This window comes from Delphinus delphis, chromosome 1, assembly GCF_949987515.2.
Source record: "Delphinus delphis chromosome 1, mDelDel1.2, whole genome shotgun sequence".
NCBI classification, from domain to species: Eukaryota; Metazoa; Chordata; class Mammalia; order Artiodactyla; family Delphinidae; genus Delphinus; species Delphinus delphis.
In genome coordinates, this window is record NC_082683.1 from 135,343,166 (window position 1) to 135,364,742 (window position 21,577).

Here is a 21,577-nt window from a genome sequence, read left to right on the forward strand (position 1 = left end):
GTTCCATGTGTACTTGAAACAATGTATATTGTGTATATTAAGTGTAATGTTCTATAAATGTCAATTAGGTCAAGTTGGTTGATAGTATGGTTCAAGTCTTTCAAATCCTTGCTGAATTTTTATCTACTTGCTCTATCAATTACTCATTTATTGCTTGAAAAGGGCTGTTTTTTCCGTGCTTTCTTGAATGCAGAACATTGTGTGTAGGAGGACAGAGGAGGCTGAAGTAAATAATACTATTTACACCCAGAAATGGTCATGCCTTTTCTTCTGTCATGCCATCAGTATGGGTGTTGAGTCAATCTAGTCAGCCGTTGAACCGGGTTTGGTTTTGTTGTTACTATGTATAACCTCAGCGCATCACACACTTACATTCCTCCAGCTGTGGGCTGCTGCTACCTTATGCTTAGTGTGAGGCCTGGGTGCCTGAGGGTGTTTTTTTTTTTTAGAATTCTCACTCCACCCTCAGCTTTCAGTAGTCTCTGCACATCTACCACAGAGGGAATCTCTCTCTGTACTTTTTCTCCTCATCCATCGATAAGACTGCTACTGCTTATTACTCAGAGTGAGGCTCATGGTGAGAGTAGGATAGAGTTCTTTGACCTTTTAGTCTAGTCTCAGTCTTAGGCCCTCAGGGGTGGCAATTTCTCAGTGTTCTTGCATCCTCCCTGCCCCCGCAAATGTCAGCCAAATTCTGCCTTGTGTGAAAGAAAACATGTCTTGAGTGGGAACTCCCTGTCCAGCCCCCAGGGGCAAGAGATCTCTGCTTTGTGTCAGCAAAGGATCTGGAGCCCAGGGGTTCCCTGTCTTGCCACAGTGGTAGACAGGGTTTGCTTTCACTCCTCCTCCAAAGGCAGTGGATATCTGCCTAGGCCCAGGAACAGGAAGAGAGAATAGAAGAGCTTTCTGCTTTTCCCCCAGTGGCTTAAGGATTTTTCTTTGTATGAAATAAGGGTCTAGGGAAGTGGCAGGATTTCACGCCTGTGTGCCACTGAGGAGGGATCTCTCTGTTCTCCATTTGTCTTACAGCACCCAGTTAATGAAAAAAAGTACATGTGAAAAATCTTCTTGGGTCTGAGGCTCCCAGTTATTCTAAAATGTCATAACTGAGGCTCCCAGTTATTCTAAAATGTCACCTTAAGAATTTGTTAATTTTAGCTGTTTTCTTCTTATCTGCTTTTATGGTGGCTGCCTATTCCTTGGGTGCTCTATCAAAGGTGAAACAGTTGTTGTATCTTATAGGGGCTTGTCATTCTTTGGAATTCGGTTTACTTTGCTGACACGCAACTTCTACTATCTGATGGGTTTAAGAAAAGTTACGATTTTGTAGACTATCTAGCATTTTCTTCGTGTTAGTGTGGGAGCAATGTTCTGTCGCAGTTTTCTCTGTCTTAAGTGGAAGCAGAACTCTCCGGGAGTTTGGTCTTAAATGATTTAGTAGTGACGTTTCTTCTCTTGCACTTTGTTGGTACTCATGTAAAGATAAAAGAGCTGCTTTCTATGGCTCCCTCACCTGTCTTCTCTCCCCTGGTGGGTGCTTTCAGCTCAGGGCTCCCTGGCTATGTGCTGTGAAGTGGGCATAGAGCCAAGAGCCAAAACCAGGTTGTGATAAGTTACAAATTTGTGACAGCTTTGGTGATTCTTTATATTATCCATCCTGACAGACTGAGGTACCAAACTCTAATTTATAATAGCACAGACTCAGAGGTGGTTCTAAGGGAACAGTGGTGGAAGGCAGAAATTTTTCTGAGCTAAAATCAGACCATCTGGCAACCCTATCTCTCTGCCTTTAGTGGGATTTCTTAGAAGGCTACTAGAATTATAAATGTTAAATTAATATTTGAATAAGTGAATAGAGAGTAGGAGAAAAAGGTACAGAAAGGCAAATTTGCCTATTCTAATCCTGGGACAGGTGTTAATGGACTGAGATCATGTTTTGGGGTATGCTTTAGATAGGAAGGAAGGCAGAGACAGGATATATTTACCAATAGAGTGTTTAGGATTATAACATCCCTCTGAGAGTTTAAAATCATCTCCCCAAATAATGAACATTTTTATTTTACATTTTTGAAAGGTTTTACCATGAATCACTGTACACCAAGTTAGAGTCCAGTGGAAGACAGTCTCAAGTTAGATTCCAATGGAAGACAGTCTCTTAGAAAACATAACAAAGTTAAAGACACATTGCCAATATCAAGTAGCTGTGAATAGAGGATATTTATCCTGCCTAAAACTAGCTACGTGACATTTATATTTTAAGGAATAATCATTTAACATTTTTGCCACAGCTGTCAGTCTCAACTTGTTATGAGAAACACTTGGTTAGGTTTTAAAATTGGAACTTTTTTTTTTAACATCTTTATTGGAGTATAATTGCTTCACAATGGTGTGTTAGTTTCTGCTCTACAACAAAGTGAATCAGTTATACATACACATATGTTCCCATATCTCTTCCCTCTTGCATCTCCCTCCCTCCCACCCTCCCTATCCCACCCCTCTAGGTGGTCACAAAGCACCGAGTTGATCTCCCTGTGCCATGCGGCTGCTTCCCACTAGCTATCTATTTTATGTTTGGTAGTGTATATATGTCCATGCCACTCTCTCACTTTGTCACAGCTTACCCTTCCCCCCTCCCCATATCCTCAAGTCCCTGCTCTAGTAGTACTGTGTCTTTATTCTTGTCTTACCCCAGGTTCTTCATGACATTTTTATTTTTTCTTAGATTCCATATATATATGTGTTAGCATATGGTATTTGTCTTTCTCTTTCTGACTTACTTCACTCTGTATGACAGACTCTAGGTCCATACACCTCACTACAAATAACTCAATTTCGTTTCTTTTTATGGCTGAGTAATATTCCATTGTATATATGTGCCACATCTTCTTTATCCATTCATCCGATGATGGACACTTAGGTTGTTTCCATCTTCTGGCTGTTGTAAATAGAGCTGCAATGAACATTTTGGTACATGACTCTTTTTTTTTTTGCGGTACATGGGCCTATCACTGTTGTGGCCTCTCCCCTTGCGGAGCATAGGCTCCAGATGTGCAGGCTCAGCAGCCATGGCTCACGGGCCTAGCTGCTCCGCGGCATGTGGGATCTTCCCAGACTGGGGCATGAACCCATGTCCCCTGCATCGGCAGGCGGACTCTCAACCACTGTGCCACCAGGGAAGCCCCCATGACTCTTTTTGAATTATGGTTTTCTCAGGGTATATGCCCAGTAGTGGGAATGCTGGGTCATATGGTAGTTCTATTTGTAGTTTTTTAAGGAACCTCCATAATGTTCTCTATAGTGGCTGTACCATAAAATTGGAACTTTTAAAGCAGTATCAGAGGAATAAATTTCCCAGTGTATAAATCTGTGATACACGGTAACAACTACCATGGTCTGTCAGATCACACTTTAGCTCAAATCTAACCCAACACTTGAGACTGCTAAGCATGAAGATCAGGCTAAGTAGCTGTGTATTACGGCTGAAGACACTAAGCTGGCCATCTCAGACAAAGGGGCATTAATTTCATACAATCTGTATGATGATGTGACTTTTCCAGTAGTGAGATATGGTATAATCTATGAGTACTAACCCAGGAATGGAGCTTAAATTTTTAAGTTTCACATGTAGAGGACTACCGCCAACCAGCTGAGAAAAGGCTTAACTGGGCTGTATAACAATCCCCTAACCTAACAAATGTAAATGAAATTTTAGCTCAACTGTAACTATAAAGTGAGATTTAAATTTGGAATTTAAGGGGTTGCAAAATAGTATCTCAGAGTAAGGGATATGGTACCCACAAGGAAAGGAGTTTTATTAACAAATGCCTGGGTTTATGCAAAGACAGACTGATATGAGAGCATAAGCAATCAGGAAGTTGTAGTAGAAAAAAAAAGACGGGAAGAGAAAGACTGATTTAAAGGACAAGGGGAAAGCACACAGGTGAATCTTACCCCAGTATGAGGAGGGCATTTGTAGTACCTCTTGGAGAGTCACTGTTGATAGGTATCAATTATGTTTATGTTTAGCATAGAGCCTATGGCAGGTATAGGTGCCCAACAGACAGTTTTTGAAAATATATGCTCTGTGCTCCCAATTAGATGGTGAGCTACTTGATTATATTCTTTTCTATATTCTCTTCTTCATCTAACACAGTATTAGGGATTAGTATTTGCTCAAAATTCATTAGTTAATTGATTTCTCTGCCTTTGGCATCTTCAGTGAAGCACAGTTCACAAGGCAGTCCTCTTTCAGAAATGTATGAGCTGCCCTCCCCCTCAAAATGGACAAAGACAAAGAAGATGACAGAGGGATGAGAAGGAAAGGGTGCTAACATTTTACCAAATTAATGAGGGGATACTGGTGCCCACAATGTGCTGGGAAATACAAAAACAGTCATAAGCCCATCTCGGAAAAGCCTGAGCAAGCCTACAGGGATTAGAACAGTTGCTGAATTTACGGTACCCTGGGAACCTCTATTTGTCAAGTGCCATAGATGCAGCCCTGACACTGGCACAGGTGAAGATGAATTTTCATTCAGAGCAGTGAGCCTTCTGACTCCATTAATCCTCAGGGTTTTGATGATGAATTTCTTTCTTTTTTTATTTTATTTATTTTCACTCTAATGCCTCCTCCCACTGCCCTGTAACAGCGTGCAAGGAACAGAACAGATGGTGCTTTACGTGGAAGACCAAGGGCTCATGAGGATACAAAGCCTGCCCACTCTGAAATCACATGACTGCACGTGCAAGGAAAAGCCCTGATTTCCCCTGGGAGACACAGATGCAATGATGTTAGTATTCCCAGTGGAGGGGGAGGAGGGGAGGGCTAACAGGCCATTTACAAGGAAGCCCACACTTACACTAATATACTCTTCAGCAGGGACCATGTTTAAATCACAAAACAACGGGAGGACCAATATCTGAAGATTCAGAAACACCAAAGTAAAACAGAGGCGAATGAAGGTTTTAGTACGCTGCTACGCAAAGCGCATGTAGAGCGAACTAGTAAGGACATACAGTAGTAGAACACTGGCCTCTAGTTAACCTGCCATTGGCTCTGACCCAGTTTTAATCGGAAGAAGGCAGGATTTACAACCTGCTTAAGGATGGAGTTTGACAACTGCTATAATCAGAAGAGCTGTCAACACAAGGACAGCTGTCAAGCCAAACTGTAATTCATAAAAAATAATAGCTAAGCCCCCAAGACATCCCCAACATTGTCTGCAATCACTGGATTTAACTATATTTATAGTGTTATGAAAGTTCCAAGAATAGATTAAGGGTCCTAAAATAAAATAAAATCAACAAATAGCTATTGCGTGCCTATTAAATAAAAAGATTAAATAACATTAAATGACTAAATGGATAAAATATGCCCAGCAGATTCCCTGGCATATAGTAGGTGCTTAATAAATGGCAATTATTATTATTGTTACATGCTAAGCTCTGTTTTGACAACCTTAAAATCGGGCAAAAGTCTAGTGACCTAGTAAGAAAATCTAAATTAAAAATTAATCACACCTAAAAGTGATCATTAAAGTATTAATTTCACAAAACATTCCTGAGTTGTCAGAATATTTTAGTTTTATATATTTGTAATGCCAAAACCTCTAACTAATGATATTACTGGAATGTTTAATTATCTTGATTATAACATATATGGTATTTGTTTTGTTCTTTCTACAATGAATAATATAATCTGAGAGACAGATAGAAATAGAAATCATTTTACTAGATCAATTTTGGGCAGGATTCCTGAATCAGGGATAATTTTTATGATTGTCTAAACTCTCAGTGAACAGAAATAGGAATATGCAGGTGCACAAATGGACACGTATATACGTGTTTACTCACAAGTACAGTTTTGAAAAATAGCCTGACCCACTGACCAAGGTGACCAATGATAAAAGACTTTCATTTATTTCTATAAAAGACTATCTTCCACAAAATAATGTGTGCTTTAAAAGGATACTAGGACTGTAATTATTTACAGAGTTATGAAAAGACGACTGGAAGTGGAATCAGAAGATCTGGACAAGTGTCTTGGCTCTGCCACCTACAGCTTGTGTTACCCTGTCAAGGTCACTTCACCTATCTGGACTTCAGTTTTTCATCTGCAAATGTAGGAAAACAAGGCCTAGCTCAGACATTTGTTGGAAAGGTTAAGAGATTTTATATATGAAAACAGTAACACCACCATCTTATATCTGCCTAGGTCTGGATATTTTTTTTGTATGTGTGTAAACTTTATTAGAGTATAAAATACATACAGAAGAGTTCCAAAACAATAAACATAAACTTTCTTAAGATAAATTTATCCATGTAACTAGCACACAGATCAAGAATCAGCTCATCATTAGAATCTCAGAAGCACCCCTGCCCTGTTAATCCCTTCCAAATGCCACCTACCCAGTTCCCCAAGGTGACCATTATCCTGTCTGCTAATGCTGGAGATGAGTTTTTCCTGTTTTTGATCTTCATATAAATGGAAGCATATAGTACATACTGAGTTCAGGATGCCAGATACAAAACAGTATGTTCGTGAGATTCATCATTTTACACTCAGTGTCTCTTTTTACAATTCCAGTTCATTATCTTTCTGTACTGCCTTTTAGAACTACCTTTCAGTTCACCATAATTTGCTTTTTTTTTTGGGTGCCAATTCTGCACTTCAACCTATTCGTATTGTAAGATTTCTATATTTTTTCACTTACTGAAATTCTATTTGATTCTCTTTCAAATCTGCTTATTCTTTTTTGGAGTGTCTTGTTTCTGTGTTCTTGATTCCTTGATTTTATACAATCTTTTTCTGATAATTTCTATCCAATAGTTTTACTTAAATTCCTTAAAGTCTAATCCTGTGGTTTACTATGTCTGCTGACATTCACTCAGATGTAATCTGTAATTCCGGATTGTGAGCTCATTTTCAGCAGAACTTCTTTCTGTAGGAATTTTGTGCTGCATTGGTTGAGGATGTGTCTCTCAAGAGAAGTTTAGCATTTGCTTCTGCCAGTTCCTTTAGGGGTAACCAGCCTAGTACACTTATGTTACTTTCTCAACTTGAGAATTTCTGAAACAGAGTATAAGTTTAAACCCCAAACTTGCATGAGGTGGGGCTTTTCTTCCACCCAGATTCTGGTCTGTGGCAGATAAGCTTGTTTTCCTTCCTTACACTAGTGGGTCACCTTTTTCTAATCTAATCTAACTTTTTTTTCCTACTGAGGATGCAGTCCTTTGAAAGTGCTGGTTTACTCTGGATGCAGGTCTCAGTTCCAACTTCCCATTACTCAAGAAGCAACATTTCCAGGGTTTGCTGGCATTGAAACACAAGCCCACAGTTTCCCCAGATTAGACAGTGTTAACTCACACACTAGCACTATGGTTATCAGGTCCTTGTTTATTGGCTGCGAGGTGAAGGACACCCAATGTCTGGGGACATCTGTTACCTTGAAAAGGATGTTTGGTATATTTTATCCAGCAAATAGTAGGTGCTCATTAAATGTTTGTTGAATGAATGAAATATAATTAAGTTGTATTTATAGTACTAATAGAGCCTATGATATTTAGATTTAAAATAATTTAAATTTAAAATAATTTAAACTGAATCTTCAAATAGATACATGCATACAGTTCCAAATACAGAAGTCATTAAAGGGTTTATAGGAAAACACTTTTATCCTGCGCTTGTATTCTAGCTCCACACTTCTTCCCTTAGGCAACCAACATTCACTTTTTGTGTATCATTCTATTTACTAGCAAATGTGTACAGATATATTCATGGCAGCACAGTATATGCACTGCTCTGCACCTTATTCCTTTCACTTAACAATATATCTTAGAGATTTTTCCATATCAGTACATAAAGAATATACAGCTTATTTTGAAGCCAGTCAGAAAGACCTTTGAGGGACTTCCTTGGCGGTCCAGTGGTTAAGATTTTGTGCTTCTAATGCAGGGGGTGTGGGTTTGATCCCTGGTCAGGGAACTAAGGTCCCACACGCCGCACGGTGCAGCCAAAAAAAAAAAAAATTCCCAACCCTGCTGCTCCACAGAAATGAAGTTTACACATGTCAAACTTAAATGGACACATTCCCACCTCTGTAAAGGCATTCACCCCTAACGGTTAACTAGGGATGACACAGTGACTCATCTACATTCTCAAGGGCATATTTAGTCTGGTTTAACTGTTTCTACAGTTTCTGGATGGAGAAATGAAAGGAAAACACAAAACGTGCCACAGAGAAGGCACTAAAAAATGTCTAATGAGTGGATGAAAGAAGGGATGAGGGGATGAAAGTAAGAACTGATTTAGCACAGCACGTGGTTGCATTGGCGGAGTTGTCTTTCTAAGCCGAGCAGTGAACTCTGGACCTTATGCACGTATATTGAAATAAAAAGTTTGCCTGGCTTCTTGAAGCCAGGCAGCAGGAAGAAGGCGCAGCCCTGAATTTTAGGCTGAGGGCCTCACAACCACTGTTGAAGAGTTTCCTTTTTTCCCTTTCAGATTATCTGTGGTTGTTTGACTTACGTCAAGTTCAAACAGCTAGGGAGGTAGCTGAGAAACGTTTTTTCCTGGGTCGAAAATTAGAGTTAAGAGTAGCCAGCATTTGGTGATGTCAGAGGAGCTATCTGAAAGAATTCTATAAACACCTTTGCAGAGTGAGAAATGTGAGTGCTGTGGAAGGAGGCAGGGGAAGGCATTTGTTTTTCTCTCCTTTCCTGGTAAATCTAGAGATATGGGTTTGAATCTCTGGCTCCCTTAGGTAAGTTTATTAACTTCTTTGAGTTTTGATTTCCTCATTTATAAACTGGGGAAAACAATAATTACTTCGGAGGGCTGTTTATAGAAAGGAGCCTAGTGATTACCTGTATACTGTGATAGATACGCTTTTTTTTTTTTTGGCTGCCTTGGGTCTTTGTTGCTGCACGCGGGCTTTCTCTAGTTGCGACGAGTGGGGGCTACTCTTCGTCGCGGTGCGCGGGCTTCTCATTGTGGTGGCTTCTCTTGTTGCGGAGCACAGGCTCTAGGCGTGCTGGTTTCAGTAGTTGCAGAACGTGGGCTCAGTAGCTGTGGCTCATGGGCTCTAGAGCACAGGCTCAGTAGTTGTGTAGCACGGGCTTAGCTGCTCCGTGGCATGTGGGATCTTCCCAGACCAGGGATTGAACCCATGTCCCCTGCAATGGCAAGCGGATTCTTAAGCACCGTGCCACCAGGGGAGTCCTGGATATGCACATTTTTAATGGCACACCTTTCAAAGGCATTTGGTAACACAGAATATACATGTATGCATATCTGTGTGTATATATATGCAATTTAAATTAACTATTTTAAGTACAGAATACAGAGGAATATAAAGGCTAATTAAACAAGTTTTTGGCTATTGCAAGTAATGCTGCAATACATGTTCTTAATTATGTCTCATTATATACATTTTGGGGAGTATTTCTAGGGAATATACTAGAAGTGAAATTGCTGGATTGTATGGTATGTGTACCTTCAACTTCACTAGACTTTGCCAAATTCATCTCCAAAGTGATTGCAACAGTTGACACTCACAACAGCAATGTACAAGAGTTCTTGTTCCTCTACATCCTAATATTAATCTTTGTAAATGTTTACATGGTGCCAATCTGTGTGAAGTTATATCTAAATGTGTTAACCTGCATTCCCTGATTATCGCTGGGAGACAATTCTCCAAGGGACTCTCATGTTTCTGCACCCCTTGTGAGCAGAGGTCATGACAGCTTTTACTCGGGACTATCTTTCCAAAAATGTTTATATAGTGAACAGCCTTCAACAACAGAGGTACTGTTTCTTTCCAGAGTGGAAGGCAGGTTTGTTTATTGTCCAGTACAATAAACATATGTGTTCTCCAGAGCAAAGGTTGAGCAGGTCTTCTGGCAGCTTATTATAAAAGACGAGAGTTCCCTAAGCTTAGGATTTCTAAGCTATGATGCACTATGTGTGCAGGACCTACCTGGGCTTTTCTTCATAGCTCCAGTGGGACTCAAGGGGAAATAACACAAACACAAAGCTCATGCTGCTTGCTGTGCTGTGAATAATAGTCTTTTGTCTCTGATCCATGAGTTGTGTGTCTTTTGCCAGCATCCATAAGACTGTACCAAGCTAATTTGTTAGTCTGCAAGCAGAGTACAATGTCAGACTATTCATAGTTCTTGAAAGTTATTGGTGAAGGTGAGCATCTTGTTTATCGGTTATTTGGCTCTTCCCATTTGTGAGCTGACTATCTGTTTTTTGGAGTCTATTTTTTCCATTTGATTGTCTTTTTTTTATAAATTTATTTATTTATTTATTTTTGGCTGTGTTGGGTCTTCATTGCTGCACACGGGCTTTCTCTAGTTGTGGTGAGCGGGCGCTACTCTTCGTTGTGGTGCGCGGGCTTCTCATTGCAGTAGCTTCTCTTGTTGAGGAGCACGGACTCTAGGCGCGGGCTTCAGTAGTTGTGGTGCACGGGCTCAGTAGCTGTGGCTTGTGGGCTCTAGAGCGCAGGCTCAGTAGTTGTGGCACACGGGCTTAGTTGCTCTGTGGGATCTTCCCGGACCAGGGCTCAAACCCGTGTCCCCTGTGTTGGCAGGCAGGTTCTTAACCACTGGGCCACCAGGGAAGCCCTGATTGTCTTTCTTACTGACTGGGAGATGTTCTTGATATATTCTGGTTTAAATATCGATGGCTGTCTTTTATTCAACCATATTCACACCCAAATAGATTAAAAGTAACAACACTTTTTCTGGTACTTTACAGTTTACAAAATACTTCAATATCTTTTACCTCACTGAAATTACCCAGTAGCTCTTCGAGAGCCATATTATTTCCATTACAGATTATCCTCTGTTTTACAGATTACTTAAGTGAAGATTAGTTAACCACGCTAATCAGTTAATAGGGGAAATAAGTTAAAAAATAAAATCTATTTTTCTTCACTTCAACTATATCAAGAAAGCATTTCTTATAGGAGAGATTCTAGCCCCTAAGTGACAGTGATTAGCATCTTACTTGTCACTGACAGTAGCAAGAATGAAATAATAAATTTTCAAAAGGAGACTGGAGGAGCCTCCATTTCTATTGATTGTACAGAAATGCTCAATTTACTGTGAATGTGTCCATAAGAATTTTAACCTATCTCCAACTTTACAGGTTATTAATCTGTTTTTTTCTTTCTTTTTTTTTTTTTTTTTAGTTACTGTATTTCTGCTAGTGGCTAGGCATTTTTCTAAGCACTATGTTGGGCTGGACAAAATTGAGATAAACAAATAGAGAAAAGTCAAATATAATTAGTAATAATTTAAAAGCATCTTACCATAATGTAGAGCTGTTTGACCTTCATTGTCCTATAAAAGAAACAAACAGTATATTTTAGAACCTAAGGTATTGCAAAAGTATGAAGGTACATATGCTACAGCAAACATATCTTATATACCGAAGTTCCATAGGTTTAAAAGATACAGGAAAGGAAGTCAGTTCTCTGAGCCTCGCAGTAACTTTTGACCAAACTCTCCATCTAGGAGAAAAGGAGAATGCTGAATGGTGACTTGTACACTGCAGCAGCTACAGTTAGAGTGACAGGATGACCAGACCTGCAGTTAGTGGCAAAAAAATGGACTCTGTATATCACTTATCTTGCTAGTATTATAGTGTTGTTTTCTAAGCACATTCCCAAAACCTATCTAAGAAGTCTATGATTTACAGTAAGAGTTAGTAGCTTTTTAATCCCTTTTCAAAGATTCACTTATTCCAGGCTTATAACACTAGGTTTCCCAATCATATCAAATATCATAAAGAAATGTGATTTCAAATCACACACAGTCCTACAAGTTGTTAAAGTCAAAAGTTCCCACATATACTCAGGAAACTCCAACTGTTCAGTTAATTTTTTTATTCCTTTAAAACCAAGATACTCTAACTACATAAACTAGTTAGAGCACAGATAAGTCTTTTTTAGCAATGCTATTTCTTTTAACTTAACTTTTATTTTATATTGGAGTATAGTTGATTTACAATGTTGTTAGTTTCAGGTGTACCGCGAAGTGATTCAGTCATACGTATACCTGTATCTATTGTTTTTCAGATTCTTTTCCCATATAGGTTATTACAGAATATTGAGTAGAGTTCTCTGTGCTATACAGCAGGTCCTTGTTGGTTATCTATTTTATATATAGTAATGTGTCTATGTTAATCTCAAACTCCTAATTTATCCCTCCCCCCGCCTCTCCCCTTCGGTAAACATAAGTTTTTGAAATCTCTGAGTCTGTTCTGTTTTGTAAATAAGTTCATTTGTATCATTTTATTGGATTCCACATATAAGTTATAACATATGATATTTGTCTTTCTGACTTCATTTAGTATGATAATCTCTAGGTCCATCCATTTTGTGGCAAATGGCATTATTTCATTCATTTTTTATGGCTAATATTCTATTGTATATATGTACTACATCTTCTATATCCATTCCTCTGTCGATGTACACTTAGGTTGCTTCTACGTCTTGGCTACTGTAAACAGCGCTGCAATGAACACTGGGGTGCATGTATCCTTTCAAACCATGGTTTTCTCCAGATATATGTCCAGGACTGGGATTGCTGGGTCATATGGTAGTTCTGTTCTTAGTTTTTTAAGGAACCTCCACACTGTTCTCCATAGTGGTTGTACCAGTTTACATTCCCACCAAAAGTGTAGGAGGGGTTCCCTTTCTCCACACCCTCTCCAGCACTTATTGTTTGTAGACTTTTTGATGATGGCCATTCTGACTGGTGTGAGGTGATTCCTCATTGTAGTTTTGATTTGCATTTCTCTAATGATTAGCCATGTTGAGCATCTTTTCATGTGCTTTTTGGCCATCTGTATGTCTTTCTTTAGAGAAATGTCTATTTAGATCTTCTGCCCACTTTTTGGTTGGTTTTTTTTTTTTTTTGATATTGAGCTGAATGAGCTGTTTGTAAATTTTAGAGATTAATCCTTGGTCGGTTGCTTTGTTTGCAAATATTTTCTCCCATCCTATGAGTTGTCTTTTCATTTTGATTATGGCTTTCTTTGCTGTGCAGAAGCTTTTAAGTTTAATTAGGTCCCATTTGTTTATTTTTGTTTTTATTTTCATTACTCTAGGAGGTGGATCCAAAAAGATATTGCTGCAGCTTATGTCAAAGAGTGTTCTGCCTACGTTTTCCTCTAAGAGTTTTATAGTATCCGGTCTTACATTTAGGTCTTTAATCCATCTTGAGTTTATTTTTGTGTATGGTGTTAGGGAGTGTTTTAATTTCATTCTTTTACATGTAGCTGTCCAGTTTTCCCAGCACCATTTATTGAAGAGATTGTCTTTTCTCCACTGTATATTCTTTCCTCCTTTGTCATAGATGAGTTGACCACAGCTGTGTGGGTTTATTTCTGGGCTTTCTATCCTGTCCCACTGATCTATATTTCTGTTTTTATGCCAGTACCATACTCTTTTGATTACTGTAGCTTTGTAGTACAGTCTGAAGTCAGGGAGCCTGATTCCTCCAGCTCTGTTTTTCTTTCTCAGGATTGCTTTGGCTATTCAGGGTCTTTTGTGTTTCCGTACAAATTTAAAACTTTTTTGTTCTAGTTCTGTGAAAAATGCTATTGGTAATTTGATTGGGATTGCATTGAATCTGTAGATTGCCTTGAGTAGTATAGTCATTTTCACAATGTTGATTCTTCCAATCCAAGAACATGGTATATCTTTCCATCTAAGCAATGATATTTCTTAAGCTGAGAGCAGGTGATCACATTACATGAGCAACACATAATCAGGATTAAGTACAGGTGAAAAGTAGAATTTAGTAGTTTAGTTGATATGCATTTAGTATGTGCATGGCCATTATTAAGCCCCTGGTAATTAAGAATAAATGATTAACCATTATTGTGAATAACTGAGACAGGGTGGTATTATGATTTAAATCAACTACTCTTGGACAAGCCATATCTACCTTTCCCATTTCCTAAAAGCTGAATGTGGCAGTTGGTTCCCAGAAGGTTTTGGGTGTGGTTCTTTCTATTTAATCTCCTAAGAAGAAAAGCAAAAAGCTGCCACAGAGAGCTTATTTTCTGGTTCAGATAGGTAGTAAGAAAAAAGTCATGCCTTAAGGGCTTTTTAACACCTAGAGAAGCTTGGCAGGGATAACAGCTGGTGGGGGTAGAGAAACAACTTTGAGGCAATACAGTTTAATTAAACTGTTTCCTACTAGGGAATAAGAGTTCTCATTGGATTTGGAGGTGAGGGGTGGGTGGGTGGGAGGAGATATGAAAGAAGTAATTTTGAGGAACCCTGTGAGTAGGGTAGACTCTTCTGAGGTGCAACAGTGGCTATGTTTGGGATGCCCATTACACATCATAAGGATAATAATAAACTCTAAGGGGAGTAAAAGACGGAAAGCAGCATCAAGAAGGCAGGAAGAGATAATTTTTGTCTACTACTTTTTTGTGTTTTTCAATACAGCCTCTACTTTGCTCCCAGCTCCTCTCTGCCTTGCCCTGCCCTGCCCTTGAGGTTAAGGGCAGGTAGGAGAAGAGAGCTGAGGCAGCTACAGTAAACAGGATTGAAGAGATGATTATGTGGGGCAGCACAACAGTGTGAAGTTGTACTCCAGAGTATATGGACTTGCCTTGCCTCACTATGGCCAAGGGCAGTTTTGAAAGAACTGCACTGCCCATTATGCCTTTAGACTCATATCTGCTTTGCTAGTTTACAGAGTTAATCTGTAAAAGTGTGTGTGTGTGTGTATATGGGTACACACATTTGATGGGTTTATACATTCACATTTATAGCTTAAATGCCCAGCATCAGAAAGCAATTTCAGAAAGAGTTTAATCTATTGCAGTTTCAAGACTCTAACTCATGCATCCATCATGCAAGGTTATATTTTCCACAATTATCCTCTTTAGAAACGTTCTCTTGCTATTGTGCATAACTTTCTTGTTTAATCACTGTGTTCATATATACTCAAAGTTCAGTTTCATTCTATTTGTAATTGTTTATCTTCACTAGAGAGGTGGAAGCATAATTAACTTATTTTAGTCACTTTTACCAATGAATACTAAATCTCTATCTCCACCCCAACTTCCAACTGATTAATTAAAAATGTTTATTAAGCTCCTACTATGGCCCAGGCACTGTTCTAGGTACTGGGAACAAAGAGGTGACAAAAACAGAGAAGGTCTTTCATGTTATAAATCTTACATACTAGTGATAGGTGAAGTAGTAAGCAAATAAATCTATTCTATAATAGGTAGTGATATGTGCTCTGAAAAAAAAAAGGCATAATAGAGTCTAGCGTGATGTGGGATGCTATTTTATTTTTTGTTTTGTTTTTTGCGGTACGCAGGCCTCTCACTTTTGTGGCCTCTCCCGTTGCGGAGCACAGGCTCTGGACGCGCAGGCTCAGCGGCCATGGCTTACGGCCCCAGCCGCTCCACGGCATGTGGGATCTTCCTGGACTGAGGCACGAACTTGTGTCCCCTGCATTGGCAGGCAGATTCTCAACCACTGCGCCACCAGGGAAGCCCTGGGATGCTATTTTAGATAGAAAGAACAAGGAAGAGCTTTATGAGAAGATATGTACACACAGACAATTGAGGAAGAGTCTAGGGTACCCATGGAACACAAGCTGAGCAAATCATAGCATCCATCATCCTCCTGGTCTAAAAGTAAGCAAGTCACTCGAGCCAAATCAATTAGAGTTTTCTCTCAGGATTTAAAAAAATGGAGCTAGGAGATAGAAGTGTGTATGCAGAGAAGGTCTTTTGCTCTCTGGTCAAAAGAAAATGGTGTAGTGAATAAAGACAGATACAAAAATATAAATACTGTAGCATCCCACTTATATATGAAGTGCTTAGAGTAGTCAAATTCAGAGAGACAGAAATAGAATAGTGGTTACCAGGGGCTGGAGGAGGGAGGAATGGGGAGTTATTGTTCAGTGGGTACAGATTTTCAGTATGGGATGACGAAAACGTTCTGGAGATGGGTAGTGGTGATGGTTGCACACAGTGTGAATATACTTAATGCCACTGACCTGTGCACCTAAAAATGCTTAGTTAATTTTCTCTTGTATATCTTAACACAATTTTTTAAAAAAGAAAAAAAAAAAGTAAAAGATGTGGGCCAAAAACTTATACAACTAGCACTGTTCTCCACTTTTTGGAGAAAACTGGTCTGCGGTAGGAGAGAATGAAGTATCCACAAAGAAGAAAGTAGTGGTGAAAGATCCAGAGAGAGTGAGTCTCTGGTTCTTGTCATTCCAGCTACGCCCTTGCCTTTCTTGGTTAGGTGAGCCAACAACAAAATACCCTCTAGGCAAATGTGATCTTTTTGTCACTTGCAAACAAGAGTCCTAATATAGAACTCAAGGCAATTTGTGACCCAAGCCTTGGTCATCTTCCTCCCAATTTTGTGACTGCTGATTCCCAGTAAGAATACCTATCTCGACTCCCACAGCTGTAAATGCTCTTCACTCTGCTTGAAAACTTTCCTCCAACCTTATAGTGTTTTGCTTTTTTCTCCTATTTTAAAAGTCATCTTTGATATATTTAACCATTTTAAGTAGACCTACAGTCCCTAAATTTCTTTTATTTGAGCTCAGGGAGAGGAAGCAGGTGATGCTACACGTGATGTTTGTGGTGCTGCCTGAGATTTGAGTATTATTGATTGCTTCCTGTGTGCTTTCTAATTTTAGACTGTAAATTCATTTTAAGTGGGGTTTTATCTGTGAAAAATTCTGTGCTGTATTCTCTGGATGGAGATTCTGTCCCTCCAGAATGATTTTGCTTTTGTTTCTGCCAGACACCACGGAGATATTAGCAGTCTGAACACTTTAAGTAGTGTAAATTTTTTTTAACATCTTTATAGGAGTATAATTGCTTTACATTGTTGTGTTAGTTGCTGCTAAATAACAAAGTGAATCAGCTATATATATACATACATCCCCATAGGCCCCCCACTTGCGTCTCCCTCCCACCCTCCCTATCCCGTCCCTCTAGGAGGTCACAGAGCACCGAGCTGATCTCCCTGCGCTATGCAGCCGCTTCCCACTACCTATCTAACATTTCGTAGTGTATATATGTCAGTGCCACTCTCACTTTGTCTCAGCTTACCCTTCTCCCTCCCTGTGTCCTCAAGTCCATTCTCTACGTCTGCGTCTTTATTCCTGTCCTGGCCCCTAGGTACTTTTTTATTTTTATTTTTTAGATTCCATATATATATGTGTTAGCATATGGTATTTGTTTTTCTCTTTCTGACTTACTTCACTCTGTATGAGACTCTAGGTCCATCCACCTCACAACAAATAATCCAATTTCTTTTCTTTTTATGGCTGAGTAATATTCCACTGTATATATGTGCCACATCTTTATCCATTCATCTGTTCATGAACACTTAGGTTGCTTCCATGTCCTGGCTATTGTAAGTAGTGCTACAGTGATCATTGTGGTACATGACTCTTTTTGAATTACGGTTTTCTCAGGGAATATGCCCAGTAGTGGGATTGCTGGGTCATATGGTAGTTCTGTTTTTAGTTTTTTAAGGAACCTCCATACTGTTCTCCATAATGGCTATACCAATTTACATTCCCACCAGAAGTGCAAGAGGGTTCCCTTTTCTCCACACCCACTCCAGAATTTATTGTTTGTAGATTTTTTGATGATGGCCATTCTGACTGGTGTGAGATAATATCTCATTGTAGTTTTGATTTGGATTTCTCTAATGATTAATGATGTTGTGCATTCTTTCATGTGTTTGTTGGCTATCTGTATATCTTCTTGGGAGAAATGTCTATTTAGGTCTTCTGCCCATTTTTGGATTGGGTTGTTTGTTTTGTTGATATTGAGCTGCATGAGCTGCTTGTATATTTTGGAGATTAATCCTTTGTCAATTGCTTTATTTGAAAATATTTTCTCCCATTCTAAGGGTTCTTTTTGTCTTGTTTAGGGTTTCCTTTGCTGTGCAAAACCTTTTAAGTTTTATTAGGTCCCATTTGTTTATTTTTATTTCCATTCCCCTGGGAGGTGGGTCAAAAAGGATCTTGCTGTGATATATGTCACAGAGTGTTCTGCCTATGTTTTCCTCTAAGAGTTTGATAGTGTCTGGCCTTACATTTAGGTCTTTAATCCATTTTGAGTTTATTTTTGTGTGTGGTGTTAGGAAGTGCTCTAATTTCATTCTTTTACATGTAGCTGTCCACTTTTCCCAGCACCACTTATTGAAGAGGCTGTCTTTTCTCCATTGTATATTCTTGCCTCTTTTATCAAAGATAAGGTGACCATATGGGCATGGGTTTATCTCTGGGATGTCTATCCTGTTCCATTGATCTATATTTCTGTTTTTGTGCCAGTACCATACCGTTTTGATTACTGTAGCTTTGTAGTACAGTCTGAAGTCAGGGAGCCTGATTCCTCCAGCTCCATTTTTCTTTCTCAAGATTGCTTTGGCTATTCAGGGTCTTTTGTGTTTCCATACAAATTGTGAAATTTTTTGTTCTAGTTCTGTGAAAAATGCCATTGGTAGTTTGAAAGGGACTGCACTGAATTTGTAGATTGCTTTGGGTAGTATAGTCATTTTCACAATGTTGATTCTTCCAGTCCAAGAACATGGCATTTCTCTCCATCTGTTGGTATCATCTTTAAATTCTTTCAACGGTGCCTTATAGTTTTCTGTATATAGGTCTTTTGTCTCCTTAGGTATGTTTATTCCTACATATTTTATTCTCTTTGTTGCAATGGTAAATGGCAGTGTTTCCTTATTTTCTCTTTCAGATTTTTCATCATTAGTGTATAGGAATGCAAGAGATTTCTGTGCATTAATTTTGTATTCTGCTACTTTACCAAATTCATTGATTAGCTCTAGTAGTTTTCTGATAGCATCTTTAGGATTCTCTATGTATAGTATCATGTCATCTGTAAACAGTGACAGTTTTACTTCTTCTTTTCTGATTTGGATTCCTTTTATTTCTTTTTCTTTTATGATGCTGTAGCTAAAACTTCCAAAACTATGCTGAATAATAGTGGTGAGAGTGGGCAACCTTATCTTACTCCTGATCTTAGTGGAAATCGTTTCAGTGTTTCACCATTGAGAACGATGTTGGCTGTGTGTTTGTCATATGTGAGCTTTATTATGTTGTTTATGAGGTAAGTTTCCTCTATGCCTACTTTCTGGAGAGTTTTTAATCATAAATGAGTGTTGAAATTTGTTGAAAGCTTTTTCTGCATCGATTGACATTATCATATGCTTTCCATCCTTCAATTTGTTAATATGGTGTATCACATTGATTGATTTGCATATATTGAAGAATCCTTGCATTCCTGGGATAAACCCCACTTGATCATGGTGTATGATCCTTTTAATGTGATGCTGGATCCTGTTTGCTAGTATTTTGTTGAGGATTTTTGCATCTGTGTTCCTCAGTGATACTGGCCTGTAGTTTTCTTTTTTTGTAACATCTTGTCTGGTTTTGGTATCAGGGTGATGGTGGCCTCATACAATGACTTTGGGAGTGTTCCTCCCTCTGCTACATTTTGGAAGAGTTTGAGAAGTATAGGTGTTAACTCTTCCATAAATGTTTGATAGAATTCACCTGTGAATCCATCTGGTCCTGGGCATTTGTATGTTGGAAGATTTTTAATCACAGTTTCAATTTCAGTCCTTGTGATTGGTCTGTTTATATTTTCTTTTTCTTCCTGGTTCAGTCTCAGAAGGTTGTGCTTTTCTAAGAATTTGTCCATTTCTTCCAGGTTGTCCATTTTATTGGCATAGACTTGCTTGTAGTAATCTCTCATGATCCTTTGTATTTCTGCAGTGTCAGTGGTTAGTTCTCCTTTTTCATTTCTAATTTTATTGAGTCTTCTCCCTTTTTTCTTGATGCATCTGGCTAATGGTTTATCAATTTTGTTTATCCTCTCAAAGAACCAGGTTTTAGTTTTATTGATCTTTGCTACTGTTTCCTTCATTTCTTTTTCATTTATTTCTGATCTGATCTTCATGATTTCTTTCCTTCTGCTAACTTTGGGGTTTTTTGGTTCTTCTCTAATTGTTTTAGGTTTAAGGTTAGGTTGTTTATTTGAGATTTTTCTTGTTTCTTGAGGTAGGATTGTATTGCTACAAACTTCCCTCTTAGAACTGCTTTTCCTGTATCCCATAGGTTTTGGGCCATCGTGTTTTCATTGTCATTTGTTTCTAGGTATTTTTTTATTTCCTCAGTGATCTCTTGGTTATTTAGTAGCGTATTGTTTAGCCTCCATGTGTTTGTATTTTTTACAGTTTTTCTTTTTCCCTGTAATTGATATCTAGTCTCATAGTGTTGTGGTCGGAAAAGGTACTTGATATGTTTTCAATTTTCTTAAATTTACCAAGGCTTGATTTGTAATCCAAGATGTGATCTATCCTGGAGAATGTTCCATGAGCACTTGAGGAGAAAGTGTATCCCGTTGTTCTTGGATGGAATGTCCTATAAATATCAATTAAGTCCATCTTGTTTAATGTATCATTTAAAGCTTGTGTTTCCTTATTTTCATTTTGGTTGATCTGTCCATTTGTGAAAGTGGAGTGTTAAAATCTCCTGCTATTATTGTGTTACTCTTGATTTCCCCTTTTATGGCGGTCAGCATTTGCCTTATGTATTGAGGTGCTCCTATGTTGGGTGCATAAATATTTACATTGTTATATCTTCTTCTTGGATTGATCCCTTGATCATTATGTACTGTCCTTCTTTGTCTTCTGTAATAGTTTTTATTTTAAAGCCTATTTTTTCTGATATGAGAAATTGCTACTCCAGCTTTCGTTTGATTTCCATTTGCATGGAATATCTTTTTCCATCCCCTCACTTTTAGTCTGTACCTGTCCCTAGGTCTGAAGTGGGTCTCTTGTAGACAGCATATATACAGATCTTGTTTTTGTATCCTTTCAGCCAGTCTAGGTCTTTTGGTTGGAGCATTTAATCCATTTACATTTAAGGTAATTATCAACATGTATGCTCCTATTACCATTTTCTTAATTGTTTTGGGTTTGTTATTGTAGGTCTTTTCCTTCTTTTGTGTTTCCTGCCTAGAGAAGTTGCTTTAGCATTTGTTGTAAAACTGGTTTGGTGGTGCTTAATTCTCTCAGATTTTTCTTGTCTGTAAAGGTTTTAATTTCTCCATCAAATATGAATGAGATCCTTGCTGGGTAGAGTAATCTTGATTGTAGGTTTTTCCCCTTCATCACTTTAAGTATGTCCTGCCAGTCCCTTCTGGCTTGCAGAGTTTCTGCTGAAAGATCAGCTGTTAACCTTATGAGGATTCCCTTGTATGTTATTTGTTGCTTTTCTGTTGTTGCTTTTTATATTTTTTCTTTGTATTTAATTTTTGATAGTTTGATTAATATGTGTCTTGGCGTATTTCTCCTTGGATTTATCCTGTATGGGACTCTCTGAGCTTCCTGGACTTGACTATTTCTTTTCCCATATTAGGGAAGTTTTCACCTATAATCTCTTCAAATATTTTCTCATTCCCTTTCTCTTCTTCTTCCGGGATCCCTATAATTCGAATGTTGGTGTGTTTACTGTTGTCCCAGAGTTCTTA

The 21,577-nt window shown here is 38.5% G+C and overlaps 1 protein-coding gene across 3 annotated transcripts in view; it reads right to left on the minus strand.

Annotated features, from left to right (window-relative positions):
* Positions 1 to 21,577, minus strand: part of ACBD6 (acyl-CoA binding domain containing 6) — a 230,698-nt gene that overhangs the window by 18,440 nt on the left and 190,681 nt on the right. For all 3 annotated transcript variants that reach the window (XR_009522483.1, XM_060034971.1, XM_060034980.1), the window contains one exon: positions 11,319 to 11,349. Coding sequence is in view for 2 of the 3 variants with exons in the window: in XM_060034971.1 (XP_059890954.1) it covers positions 11,319 to 11,349 (31 nt within the window). In the remaining variant the exon portion in view is untranslated. The remainder of the gene's footprint in view (positions 1 to 11,318; positions 11,350 to 21,577) is intronic.